General features: G+C 38.4%; 1 protein-coding gene across 7 annotated transcripts; it reads right to left on the bottom strand.

Moving 5' to 3' along the window:
• Positions 1-203: 203 nt before the first annotated feature.
• On the bottom strand, positions 204-8,936 carry LOC133712988 (pentatricopeptide repeat-containing protein At2g34400). 7 transcript variants are annotated; one of them, XM_062139112.1, is made up of 7 exons: positions 8,007-8,936; positions 5,255-6,262; positions 4,926-5,007; positions 3,461-3,855; positions 3,294-3,331; positions 1,121-1,483; positions 204-527 (listed from the first exon to the last, which is right to left on the bottom strand). In XM_062139112.1, the coding sequence occupies exons 1-2, from the start codon at positions 8,912-8,914 to the stop codon at positions 5,323-5,325; spliced, it is 1,848 nt and encodes a 615-aa protein (XP_061995096.1). In that variant the 5' UTR covers positions 8,915-8,936; the 3' UTR covers positions 204-527; positions 1,121-1,483; positions 3,294-3,331; positions 3,461-3,855; positions 4,926-5,007; positions 5,255-5,322. The 7 variants fall into 7 exon arrangements, with proteins under 7 accessions (XP_061995096.1, XP_061995092.1, XP_061995090.1 ...); XM_062139108.1 differs by lacking the exons at positions 204-527; positions 1,121-1,483 and having other exon boundaries at positions 2,786-3,331; positions 4,926-4,992; XM_062139106.1 differs by lacking the exons at positions 204-527; positions 1,121-1,483 and having other exon boundaries at positions 2,787-3,331.
• Between the last annotated feature and the right edge of the window lie 4,073 nt (positions 8,937-13,009).

Below are 13,009 nucleotides of genomic sequence, written 5' to 3'. Positions count from 1 at the left end.
TTATGATGTCAGGGCACTTCATGGGATAATAACATTAAAAGCAGAGGGAGAGTATGCGATTAAATCAACAGCCCTGGAAGATCTAGCATACTTCAGATGATGCCCCATTACAGTACCTTATTTTGAATTGGTTGCATACAACTACCATTAATATTGGACAAAATTTGAATTAATAGAAAGAAAGAAAAAATCAATACAAAAAACAACAAACAAAATGGATTGACAATAGATTAAACTGAACTTGAAATTTCAAGAATCTGGAGAAATGAACATAAAACAAAAAACTGACATGTCTTCACCAAGCAACAATTTTGACAATCTCTATTTCATCATATCCATCTCTGAATTTACAAAAACCCAAAAACAATTACAAAAAGCACAAATAAAAAAGGGAAATAGTCTCAAGCAATTTGTATTCCTCAGCACGCGATGGAGAGCCTTTGGGTTGTCTACAGAAGTCGTTCTCGAAAAGAGAAGAGGCAAAATCGTCCATTCACTTTGTGTCATCGGTCATCACACAAGCACCACTGGAGGTTCATACCATTAGATTACATGAGTGAATCACATTATGTTGCAGCAGAGGCTCACTCGTTATCAAAGTTAGGATGATATATTAGTTGGTAATCCACACAAACTAATCATAATAACTTTGATAACAAGTGAGACTGTAATAGAAAAACCAGGCATAGCAGTGCAAATTTGTGGTACTGAAATGATAAAAAAATGCAATAATGAGGTAGTAATTGATAACAAATTTATTTAAACTTGATTGATTGTATTCCAAGTAAATCTTGGTGGTTAGCCTAACTGGATATCAGCTCTATTTCTAATATGCCATGCTGCAATTACTTTTAGGCTGTTGTGAAGGACTTGGAAGATGCACGTTCACAGATTGATGAAACATTCGCAGCTGCTTTGAAAGACAGAAAGCCTATTTATATCGGTGTAAGCTGTCTCATCCGTCCTTTCATCATGAGCCTACTGATCGGTTATTTTTAACTCCCAAGTAATTTCTCAAATGCTTCGAACTAGAAAATTGTTTGGTATATTCATATATCAATTTAATAGTAGCCAGTTAACAGAAAGATAATTGATACGTTTTTGTTTCAGATTGACTCACCAAGAAGGCCTAGAAATTGCAGTGGAGGCAGCTAGTTCCTTAGTAAAGCTTTGAAACTGGGTATTGTTGCTGGGCAGCTTCTTCCCGTTACAAAGGCCAGCAATTGCCTCATTGAGTTGGCAGACTTGTGGTTATGCCTTGGCAGTCATGCCCTCTGCAAAAAGGCCTGGTACCAGAGGACCACCCACATTTCATTGGATCTTATTGGGGTGTTTTGAGCACCCCCTTCACCGCAGAAATAGTAAAATCAGCCGATGCTTAGCTATTTGCTGGAGCCATTTTCGATGAATTCAACTCGGTTGGGTTCTCACTTCTTGTCCAAAATGGAGAAGGCAGTTGTTGTACAGCCTGACAATGTAGTTACTGCATATGGACCAAAATTTGGGTGCATTCAGAAGGACTTCTTAAAACCACTTGCAGAGGCGGCTTGAATGCAATACAACTGCGTACAAGAATTAATTACCAGCGGATATATGTCCCGGAGGGACTTCCTCTTCAGTATGAATCTGATGAGTCAACATTCTTTTCAATGTCTAAAACATGCTAGCTAGGAACCTCATAAAATGTTCCATTTCTTTTGTTGATATGATTATGATTATCTAATTATTGAGGATATGTCCTCCGATGTAGGACAATACAGGTACAGTATTCTTTATGATTATGGTGGGCATGATTTCCAGTTTTTAGGAATATCTTGTTTTCTTCTATTCACTTAGTTTTTAGGACAATACAGATATCAGTATTCTCTATGATTATGCAGCTGTTTGTTAATTTCTTTTCTGCTTGGTGATCTCTTTTTGGTGTTTCTGACCTTCTGTTAGTGTTTCTAGGAGTTCCCTATTGGATGTCTTGTCCACTTTGTAAATTTACGCTTTCTATCAATAAAAATTCTATTTTCTTATGAAAAAGAAAAGAAAATGATGAGAAATCTTAGGAAATGAAGTAGGTTTAGACAAAACAGAGGTGAAGGATATTCCAAGCACCACTCCTTGAAAATACTTAATGCAGATTCATTCCAGTCTGATTCTATATGCTTCAAATAGTTTCCCATAGACTTCTGTGATACCAAAGACTTATAGAAAAAAGAATGGTATGGTTTCTCCAACAAAGTTTAAGAATAGTGCTGATAAGTTGAATTCCCTTGCAAATTTGCAACTAAATGTCAAGTAAACAGACAAAACTTTAGTTCTTAAGCATGCATATATGAATTCCTTACGCAAAGGTCACTTGTTAAACTTCCCTATACAACTGAGCTTTTATAGCCATTTGTTTGCTTCCCCTGTATTTTGTGGCCAAGGCTTCATTTTTTATCTGTGCATATCGTGGGCATCCCCACATACCCACTATGAATATATGATTCTCCACTGCATTCATTCTCAATATAACACATTGCTCCAGTTATTTCTCTGCCAGATGGTAACAATTTAAAGTGGGGCAGAGAACTAATTGAACTCCAGTTATATTGGGAGTTAATGCAATGGAGAATAGAAAGTATCCAGGGATCCTACTCACGTCAACCATTTCGTGCACTAGCCCTTAAGAAGATTGAATCATATGAAAAAGAGAGATATGCTGGGATAGGACCTGCATATAGGTAGTGTAGACCTCTTTTAAAGTCACTTGGTTGCAAGCTAATTGCAAAAATTGCGGGGTAGCACCTTCCCCACTAAGATGAAAGGTCACCCTGGAAGGAGAGAATGAATACCCCATTTACCACCTGAAGACAATCTCCACACACACAGGAACATTTGTGTGTGTGTGTGTGTGGTGCCTATCTATAAATATCATAACCAGTCTCACCAAACAACAAAAAATGGATTTTCAGCATTAACCAGTCTCCTGAAATTTAAATACCAACTTTATGTGTTTGACATTAATAGGTTAACCTATTAGTGCTTTTGACCTCAGATTTAGTAGGCTGTTATAGTACAACTAGCTTGTTATTATGGATAAACAACAATCGAACTATTTATATCTCATCTTTTTCTTCATAGTTTCTAAGACAAATATAGAGCTTTCAAGTAATAATTTCAATTTTAGTCACGGTTGTGGAGGGTTACTTCTGACAGATATGGTACAGCCAAACTGAATTAGCGCTTTGCTCGAGTCCTCGTTGTCTAAAATGACCTCTATAAAGTATAAAGCACAAGCAGTCCTCTGTATCCTTAATTACCGTATTAATTGCTGCTATAAGCTCCTCCTCGCATTGAACTGAAAAATAAAGAGAACTAGAATTTAAAATTTAAATGAATAGATTGAAAATTGCTAATCTTTCTCTTACAATCTACTTTAGTTTTACCATTGAGTAGTATTATAGCAAATGAAGTTATCATGTCTCACCTTGGTCGTCCAGCAGTTGCCTTCCCCATTATGGAAAGAATCAACCAAGGTAGTGTAGTTCCAGTTCTTGATTACATTGTAAGGCCCAAGATGGAACTTTTCTTCTTTTGGATATCCGCCATTGTTAAGAAGAAATATGATATTTCTCTGCCCACATTGTAGCATAGTAGACAAATCATGTGCCGTCATCTGTATGTTGGCTGATTATCAGTAAAAAGTAGCATTCCAAGCACACACACACGTGTCACACACACGTGTGTGTGTGTGTACATATGTGGATGTCAGACTAGAATCATACATCCTAACAAGATTCCATCTTTGAACTGTCCCACTTGGGAGTTTGCCTAGTGAAAATTTTCCTAGGCATGATCAATCTTCTCTGGATTAAAGCTCGCCTATCATGACACGAAAAGAATTGAAACAATGAGTGATGAGTGGATAACTAAGAAATGGTATTTTTCTTCCTGGGATTTTTATGAACAATTAATGAAAAGGTGCTTGCAGTATTCACAGTATTCAGCTAGAGTATCTATCAAAAGGTTCATAGGAAGGAAAGAAAGATCACTTTAATAGTTGGGAATTTGTAGCTAGAGGGGGAACGGGTGTCTAATAGTCGGTAACTAAGTTGAAAGAAATCAGCATTGCTTGGGAATTGGTAAAAGAGATAGCCTTTGGAAGCAGATTCATATGACAAGGAGTAAGTATGGAGTTGATGACAATAGTTGGGATGCTAGATTCATGATGAGGGGTTCTAGTTGAAGCTCGTTTGAAGACATTTCTAACCCATTTCTTCCTTTTAGAGTGCTATAAGTTTGTGAGATGTCGGGAGAACATGTGGTAGAGACTGAAGCTTTGGAATTCTGTTTTCCAGGTTATGCAATCTATTAAGCAAGTGTAATGTGAAGATTGCAATTTTTGCAGATATTACTGTCTCCCTTATAGCTGGAACTTTGGGTTTTGAAGGAATCTTAACACTTTGAGGAGGAAAGAGTTTGCTTCTCTATCATTAAAGCTGCAAGGTGCAAGCTTGGTGCCTTCAGTGGGGATGCTAGGGGCTCAAATTTAGCAAATCTAGGGACAATTTCATGCAAATCTTTTTAACAGTTGTCTTTTTAGTAAAGCTGATCTCTTTTATTTTCATCCTGTTGATCTTGGAGGTAAAGTTCCTGGTATATTTTATGCAAGACAGGGGAAGAGAGTATTAACCTTGTATTCCTTCGTTGTGTTTTACCGCATTTTTAGAGCTAGCTTAACTGATTTTTCAAAAGAATTAGCTATTACTGCAAGTAAATTCCCAAAATTGATTTGTTAAGATTGAAATGAAATAAAACAACTGTTATCAGATACATTAATCATATTTATAGATAATAATCCATTTAATGATATTGACTATAAATACACATTTGGAGAAAAAAATATATATATATTATTAAAATCTCCAAAAAAATGACCTCATCTTTCTCACCTGTAAGCTATAAAAGTCAATGCAATCTTTCTTCAAGTTCCACTTCCACAGTCATGTGCATATATTTCTATGCATGTCCAAACTGAACAGTTATAAACCGAAAAAAGGGACCATTATCATATAAAAGGGACTCAATAATCCTAATGCTTGACTTAACTACCTACACATCTTAAAGAAGTTTTTAACAACCTAAAGACCAGCAACAAATGAACTAACAATGAAGAAAGGAACAAAAATAAACTTCAGACCAAAAAATGTTCATGTAATTTATGCCTAATAAGCTTCACTAAATTTGCTTAAAGACATATAAATGTTGCTTGAACACCAACCTGGCCAAAATCATAAGCATGCCGTTTGGTTATCCAGATGTATAGCACTTGTTTCCATCATTGTTTCTCTAAAGAGCATTAATGTTTGGTATGTAACCTTCATCCTTCAAATCCTCATATAATACTTTAAGTACTTGAGAGATCTCTTCTAAATTATCACCGGCGTGAAACTCATGAAGTTGATTCTCTTTCTCAATCCAGCTACAGCCAGGAGTCTTGCTGACACCCCTTTGTCTCATCAACACTCTCATCCTTGCTGAGTCATCCCACATTTTTAAGCCCGCATAGATCTTTGATGAGATAACATAGTTTCCGGAGTTTGAAGGCTCCAATTCTAGAAGCAGCTGCACTACCTGTTCAGTGATATCTACATTTCCACATTTCCGACAGGCACCAAGTAACGCTCCCAGTGTAACTTCATCTGGTTTTTCAGGCATTTTCTTGATGAAATCCCAAGCTTCATGTACGCCTCCTGCACGTGACAAAAGGTCAACCATGCAAGAATAATGCTCTACTTTTGGAACCAGCCCAAATGATGAGCTCATTAAATCAAACAATCGACGACCCTCATCGACTAGTCCAACATGAACACACGCAGAAAGTACTGCGACAAACGTGATGTCATTTGGCCGAGCAGCCCCAACTTCTTCTGTCATACGCTCAAATAGGGATATTGCTTCATGGGCTCTCCCATGGAAAGCAAGGGCAGATATCATGGCATTCCAAGAAACCTCATTTTTCTGGGGCATGTCTTCAAAAACTCTTAGAGCATTGGCTAAGCTGCCACACTTAGCATACATATCAACTAATGCAGTAGCAACATAAATGTCATGTTGGAAGTCCCTTTCAGATGCGTATTTGTCAATCCATCTCCCCAAATCTAGGGCACCAATTGCAGCACATGCAGACAACATTCCAACCAGTGTGATTTTATCAGGGATAACACCTGCTTCTTTCATGCCATCAAAAAGCACCATTGCTTCATCTGACATTCCGTTTTGAGCATACCTGTCCAACATATAAAATAAAATAAAATATAAATACCCCCAGACTCAGTTATCACACACATTTCTGGAGAAGACATTCAATCTATACTGTTTCCAGATATATACTAGAAGATAGCTAATAAAAATATATACAATATAATTGATTGCTCCCTGTACCCCACTGTCCAATGCAAGCCATTAAAATCCAAATGACCATAGGTTACCAGTAAGGAATATTGAATATTCTGTTGTGAACAATGTTATGAATCAGTAGTAATCAGAGAACTTTCATAGATATATAACAGGACTTGTAAGTGATAAAGGCATTATGCATGCATTTTGGTAAATGCGACTACAGAAGTACAATGACTGTTTGCAGTAACAAATTGAACACCATCATCAATATCATTGTCATCACTACCATGCTTATCAGTAAACTATTAAAGTGATGGCAGTTTGCAAAGGCATCCTGGTCAACTTCTCAAAAGCTGTGATCCCATGGAAGAATTTTTAAATATACAGACCTAAAAACATAAGCTACTTTTCCACACGAAAAAGAAAACTAGAAAGAAGCCACAAGAAAAGACATACGTCAAATGTGGTGCATTGTGATTTGTGCTCAAAGTTTAAACTAATCTGCAACAATTGTTTCAAGTAAAATGCTTCCAATTTTGCAGATGACGGAGTTACACTAAAACCACATGTGGATTACAAAGACTGTAAAAAGGGGCAAGCTTAGAGAGCGGTGTAGTTTAACGGTACATGAAGCACACTAGGATGCTGACACCCATTGTAGCTACAAGTGACTGTTTCGCAAAAGTAAAGTAAAATAAAATAAGACAATCAATACTAAAAAATATAAAAAAACGTGTTTCTGACTTCGTTTATTGTTTTTCCAACATTTCATAATCTAAAAAGATTGAAAATGTCATGATTTGAGGGCAATACTCATGGTTCATGGGTCTTCATTCTAGTAAATGAGGAATGCTTATGTTAAAGGTTAATTATATATAGCCATTAGATGCTGCAATAGGAGCAACCAACAACTGAAAATCTAGACATTTTCAAGCACTAGAGGATTGAGGATTAGTTTAGAGAACTTTTCAAAAAGCTAGCATAGCTTCGACGGAGTTTCCAGATATACCTAGCACATGATTTAAGGGATTTAGATGTGAGGTGTCTAATATTTCTTCTTTCTTTTTCCACTTCTTTGTTATATCAAATTCCAATGCTGCTAGATGTGTTTTAAGACAACATATTTCTTCTAATATGTAAAGCCAAGTTCTCAGCTATGCATAGCTGTACTCTCTGTCTCCCTAAGAATCTTTCAGCAACCTTTTTCCATTCAAACCTACGCCTATCTAAGTTCTAAAATGGAACAAGTATTTTCACCCATCAAAACCTAACAGATGATCTCTGACCTCTATGATATCCTCAAATTACATTCACATGTTCAAAGTTGAAGGCTTGCAGGAAGGGAATCCTTACATATGACTCCTGTCCAACCAATCTCCTAAAAAATTCCTTCAAGGTCAGGAAGGGAATGTTGGACAAGACATGTTATCCAAATTCCTTTTCTCTAAGAAACGTTTTCCTATCCACAAGCATGTATAATTTATTTTCTTCTCAATGGAAGTAAGTCAAGGTCAGGTATTGTATCCATGCTACCATATTCTATGTTAACATCTCGATCAAACTTATTAAGATACTTGATTTGTAACATGAACCATAACATCAAGCCAAGAGTGAAGTAAAAAGTTACATACCCAGTAATCATGGCATTCCAAGTGACGCGATCCTTTTTCTTCATACTGTCAAACACCCTCCTTGCCGAACACAAATCACCACACTTTCCATACATACCAATCAAAGCAGACCCCAAATAAGAATTCAGCTGCAACTTTTTCTCAACAACAAAATCCTCCACCCACCTCCCCAAGCTCAAATCCCCAAGGTCCCCGCACGCCCCGAGAACACTCACCAGAGTCATCTCATTCAGCTCAAATCCAGCCTCCCTCATCTCCCCAAACAACCCCACCGCATCCCCTGCACGCCCCATCTTCGTATACCCAGAAATCATCGAGTTCCACGACACGGAATCTCTCTGGGGAATTTCATCGAACACCTTCCGTGCATAACCCAGTTCCCCACACATGGAGTACATTGTGATCAGAGAGTGAGTCACGTGACCATCACCATCCAACCCGGTCTTCAACACAGACGAATGTGCTGCACGGCCATGATTAAGCTCCGAGAGATTCCAACACGCAATGAAGAGAAATGGGTAGGTGAAATTATCCGGCATCACACCCAGAGACTTCATTCGGTAATAGAGTTGAAGAGTAAGTGGGTACTTTTGCCAAGTGGTGGTTAGGCCACGGAGCATGACGTTGAAAGCGTAGCCGTTGGGTTCGGGGATGTGGGAGAAGAGGGTGGAGGCGTAGGTGAAGTCTTTGAGGTCTATGATTTTGGGGAGGAGGAAGTTGGGTTTGTGTATGGAGTTTATGAGCATTTGGGTGTGGATTTGTTTCAGCTCTTTGGTGGAGACGCATTGTTTCAAGAGGTATATGAGCTTTCCCGAGAGAGATAGGAATTGGTTTGGGGTATCGGGATTGAGATTTTCAAAAGGGATTTGGCGGGGAATAAGGTGTGAAGGGGCTTTGGGTCTAAGCATTACGTTGGTGTGTTTTGAATTAGCTGACGCAAAACCATACAAGAGGGAGATGTGCACATATTTATTATCGTTTTAGTTGTGGTTTTTGGCTTTTTGCCTCTCGTTTTATCCTCGATATTTCTTTGAAAATTTTGTGTTTTTCTTAAAAAAAAAAAAAAAAAGAATATTGATTTCATTAGATTCAATAGCTATTAATATGGGCTAGAGTTTACCATGTACTTGTTTTTTATTTTTTTTTAATTTTTTTTATTATTATTTTTTATAAAGATGATCAAAGGATTTCACTCCTACTCCTATGGTGACTCGAACCTAGGACCTGGATCCTAGGTAGTAGGCGCTCTAACCACTGAGCTAACATAATCCTAGGAAACAGACAATAATCCCAAAACTCTGTCAAGTAAATGCAAACTCATTACAGATCTGTTTCTTTGAAATTTCCGTTTCTTACAAGCATTGATATTAATTTTCACATTTTTCTTGTTTTTAGTATATTTTTAGCTGATTACACAACTTTTATCCAAAATTTCGGTATAATTTTCATCGATATCTTATATTTCATGTGTCTATATTTTCATGACTTTCGATATTTTGATCATTGGTTTAGACACATGTCTACGTAGGGTTACACATACTTATTGGCTAAGTTTAGAACATTTTTAACAGATTTAGAAAATATTATTTTTATTTAAAGTAGAAGAATTTTCCTTAATTTTCAACGGCAACATATTCCCTATCCCTCCTCTTTTTGTAGGGAATTCTTAAAATTCATGTTTACATTAGTTATTTTATACCAAATAAGAAAAATATATGTAACGTCAATATTCTTCATTTTCGAAAGGGGGCTGGTGCGGTTGCCCTCAAACCTTGATTAATGAAATTGCATAATACAAGGGGGGACGTAGAGCCTAAACCCCAGATTACAATTAGCATAAAGAGAACATCTTGAAATAATACCAAGACTCTCCACAAAATCTATGTATTCTAACAAGCACCAATTAGCAAAGAGTGCACAAATGGCTACTCACTTTTCTTTGACATAGCGTGACATACCAAAAAGATAACTTTATTACGAAAAAGCATCATTACAAATAGCACAGCTTTACCACTATGTTGCCGCACGAAAATAAATCCGACGACATTCAATTTCATCCTGCCCCTAGGAGGTTGCGTCCATTTGATCAAGCAAATAGCTCGCCACCTCGCTAGGCCAGACAAGACACACTGAGTGTGCATACCGGGACAAAGCCCACGTCGCCCTACCCAAAAGTGGTAGGGACTTATTGTTGGCATAAAGCCACGTCTAACTAAAAGTAAATAACAAAAAAAAAAAGCAGAAAAATAAATTAGGTCAAGGGTCAAAGCCCAAACCAACAAAGCTGGGTCAAAGGACAAAGCCCAAACCCAAAGCTTATCACGCCCAAGCTTGAGTAACTGGTTGCAGATCCCAACACGTCGCACCCATCCTACCAGCGCCTCACCACCACCAGCTGCGCCGCAGTCTCCTACCGCCCGCCGACTAGCCACGCCGCCCTTCCTCAGGTCAGAACCAAAGCACCCAAACCAGATCGGGATCAGCCGATCCGATCTCAACCCAGTGGATCTCGGCGCTGCCCCCACACGATTGTCACCATTCGGCGACCTCCGAGCTCGCGTCAACACCGAGAAAATCCTCCGTGCTCCTCCCAAGGCCAAGACGACATAAGCTCTGCCATCCTGCCATCTTCCCACCTCGGCCCTTTGCCGTCAAACCATACAGGCTCTTCAATGTACAAAGCCATCGCTCCGCAACCGCTGCTCCAACTGGACCACCCTTCACCGGACACAAGGTCCCATCTGTCCCGTCCGACGACAACGCCGGGAGGGCGCGTGGCCGGACAGGGATAACTCCCACTCGGCGTTTCTTTTTTCTTCAACTAGGGTTTTTTCCTCTCCCACTCTTTATCAATAGTTTTCATTTTTAGTCATAAATGAGACAAATGATTTATTACAATTAATAGTTTTGTGGGTGAGTGACGTTTAAGGCCACTTTTAATAACTTTATTATTTTCTAAGCCAACTAATTTTTCTTCCCTCATAAAGCCACCAAAATATAATAAATATCAATATTTATAAAAATGTCATCACATTTTTAATTTTTATTTATTCACAAAAATGTCATTGCATCAAAACAGCTACTGTTGTTCTTTAAGCCAACTAATTTTACTTCCCTCATAAAGCCACCAAAATATAAGAAATATCAATATTTACAAAAATATCACCGTGTTTAAGAGAAACTGAATTGGGAGAATGAATTGTATATTCCATTAATAATAGGGGTCTCTTTATATAGAGAATTACAAGCAGAGAATATGAATCTTACAAGGAAATATAATTGTACAATGATTATGATATCTTAGAAGATATCTACAAGACTAAACTCTATTACAACTTGAACAAGTTACTAGAGTTTGGGCCAAACATATATTCTATGTATCCTTAAACACTCCCCCTTGTGTCGCCCAAACATCAGTTATCCTCTCGTTGCCTCGTCAAAAACTTTGCCCAGTAACAAAAACCTAGTGGGATAAAAATAACCTCGGTTGAAGGAGAAAACGAGTACAACACACCCTTCACGTTTCGAGATCGAACATGTAGACATCTCCCCTTGATGTCTGCATCTCCCCCTGATAACTACGATCCTGGGAGTTCGGATAACTTCCGTAAACTGATGCTCTTCACATGTTTCTCGAAAGTGGATTTGGGCAATGACTTAGTGAATAAGTCTGCCACATTGTCCTTAGATCAAACTTGGTTCACCTTGATCTTGAGGAGAGTCTGTTGTTGCTGATTATAGAAAAACTTAGGCGATATGTGCTTGGTGTTGTCGCCTTTGATGTAGCCTTGCTTCATTTGCTCAATGCAAGCAACATTATCCTCATAAACGCTCGTAGGCTTATCTGTGGTAGACTTCAAACCACAAGTGCTTCGAACATGCGTAATTATGGATCTCAGCCATATACATTCACGAACAACTTCGTGAAGAGCAATAATCTCTGCATGGTTCAAAGATGTAGCAACAAGGGTCTATTTTATAGACCTCCAAGATATCGCGGTCTTTCCCATGGTGAACACATAACCAGTTTGGGAACAACCTTTGTGCGGGTCAGAGAGATACCCAACATCAGCAAAACCTTTCAAAACATCATTCATGTTTTGGGGAGGGGACAAAGTGCGCAGGCCATGGTTGGCGGGGGCGTCTTTGGTGTAGGATGGGTCTGAATTCATCATCTCTTTGTAGGGATAAAACAAGGCCATATCAATCATACCTCTCATGTATCAAAAGATATCTTTAATGCCAGTCTAATGGCGTCACGTTGGTACTGAGCTATATCTAGCTAACAAGTTCATGGCTAATGAGATGTCCAGTCTTATTTATTGTGCTAGGTTCAATAATGCGCCTATTGTACTTAGGTAGGGCACCTCTGCCTCTAACACGTTTTCATCATCATCCCTGGGACAAAATAGATCCCTCTTAGGGTCAAGACTACGGACAATCATGGGAGTGCTTGCAGGCTTAGTTTTATCAAAACGCCTAAACATCCATCGACACGGTGCTCAAGTTCCAAACCGAGACAGAACCTTGTTTTCCCAAGATCTTTCATCTCAAATTTGGATTTCAAATATTCAGCAATTTCCCTTAGCTCTTTAAGGGTTCTAATAATGTTCATGTCATCAACATAAACCGCGACAATGGCGAATCCGGAACTTGTTATGGAAACGAGCGGGCATAATTCTTTATTGACATATCCCTTCCCAATCAAGTAGTCACTTAGTAAACATTTCAACCTCATTGCAAACGCGCTCCGTGGTCAATAGCCACTTGATTTGGGTGAATGAAGTCCATCAGGAACCTTCATGTATATTCCATATCTAGATCCCCACAAAGATATGTAGTGACTACATTCGTAAGCTGCATGTTCAGGTATTCGAAAACTACCAAACTGACAAGGTAGTGGAGTGTAATAACATCCATTACGGGAGAATATGTCTCCTCGTAGTCGATTCTAGGGCGTTTTGAGAAGCCTTGCGCCATGAGGCGAGTCTACAATCTCTTTT

Source organism: Rosa rugosa, chromosome 5 (assembly GCF_958449725.1).
Source record: "Rosa rugosa chromosome 5, drRosRugo1.1, whole genome shotgun sequence".
NCBI classification, from domain to species: Eukaryota; Viridiplantae; Streptophyta; class Magnoliopsida; order Rosales; family Rosaceae; genus Rosa; species Rosa rugosa.
This window is presented reverse-complemented; position numbering and strand designations above follow the sequence as displayed.

Excerpts from the sequence above, each read along its gene's own strand:
- LOC133712988 (XM_062139112.1), bottom strand. The coding sequence starts at position 8,914 with ATGCTTAGACCCAAAGCCCCTTCACACCTTATTCCCCGCCAAATCCCT. Across the intron at positions 6,263-8,006 it reads TGGAATGCCATGATTACTGG|GTATGCTCAAAACGGAATGT; the intron begins GTATGTAACTTT and ends TATGTTGGACAG.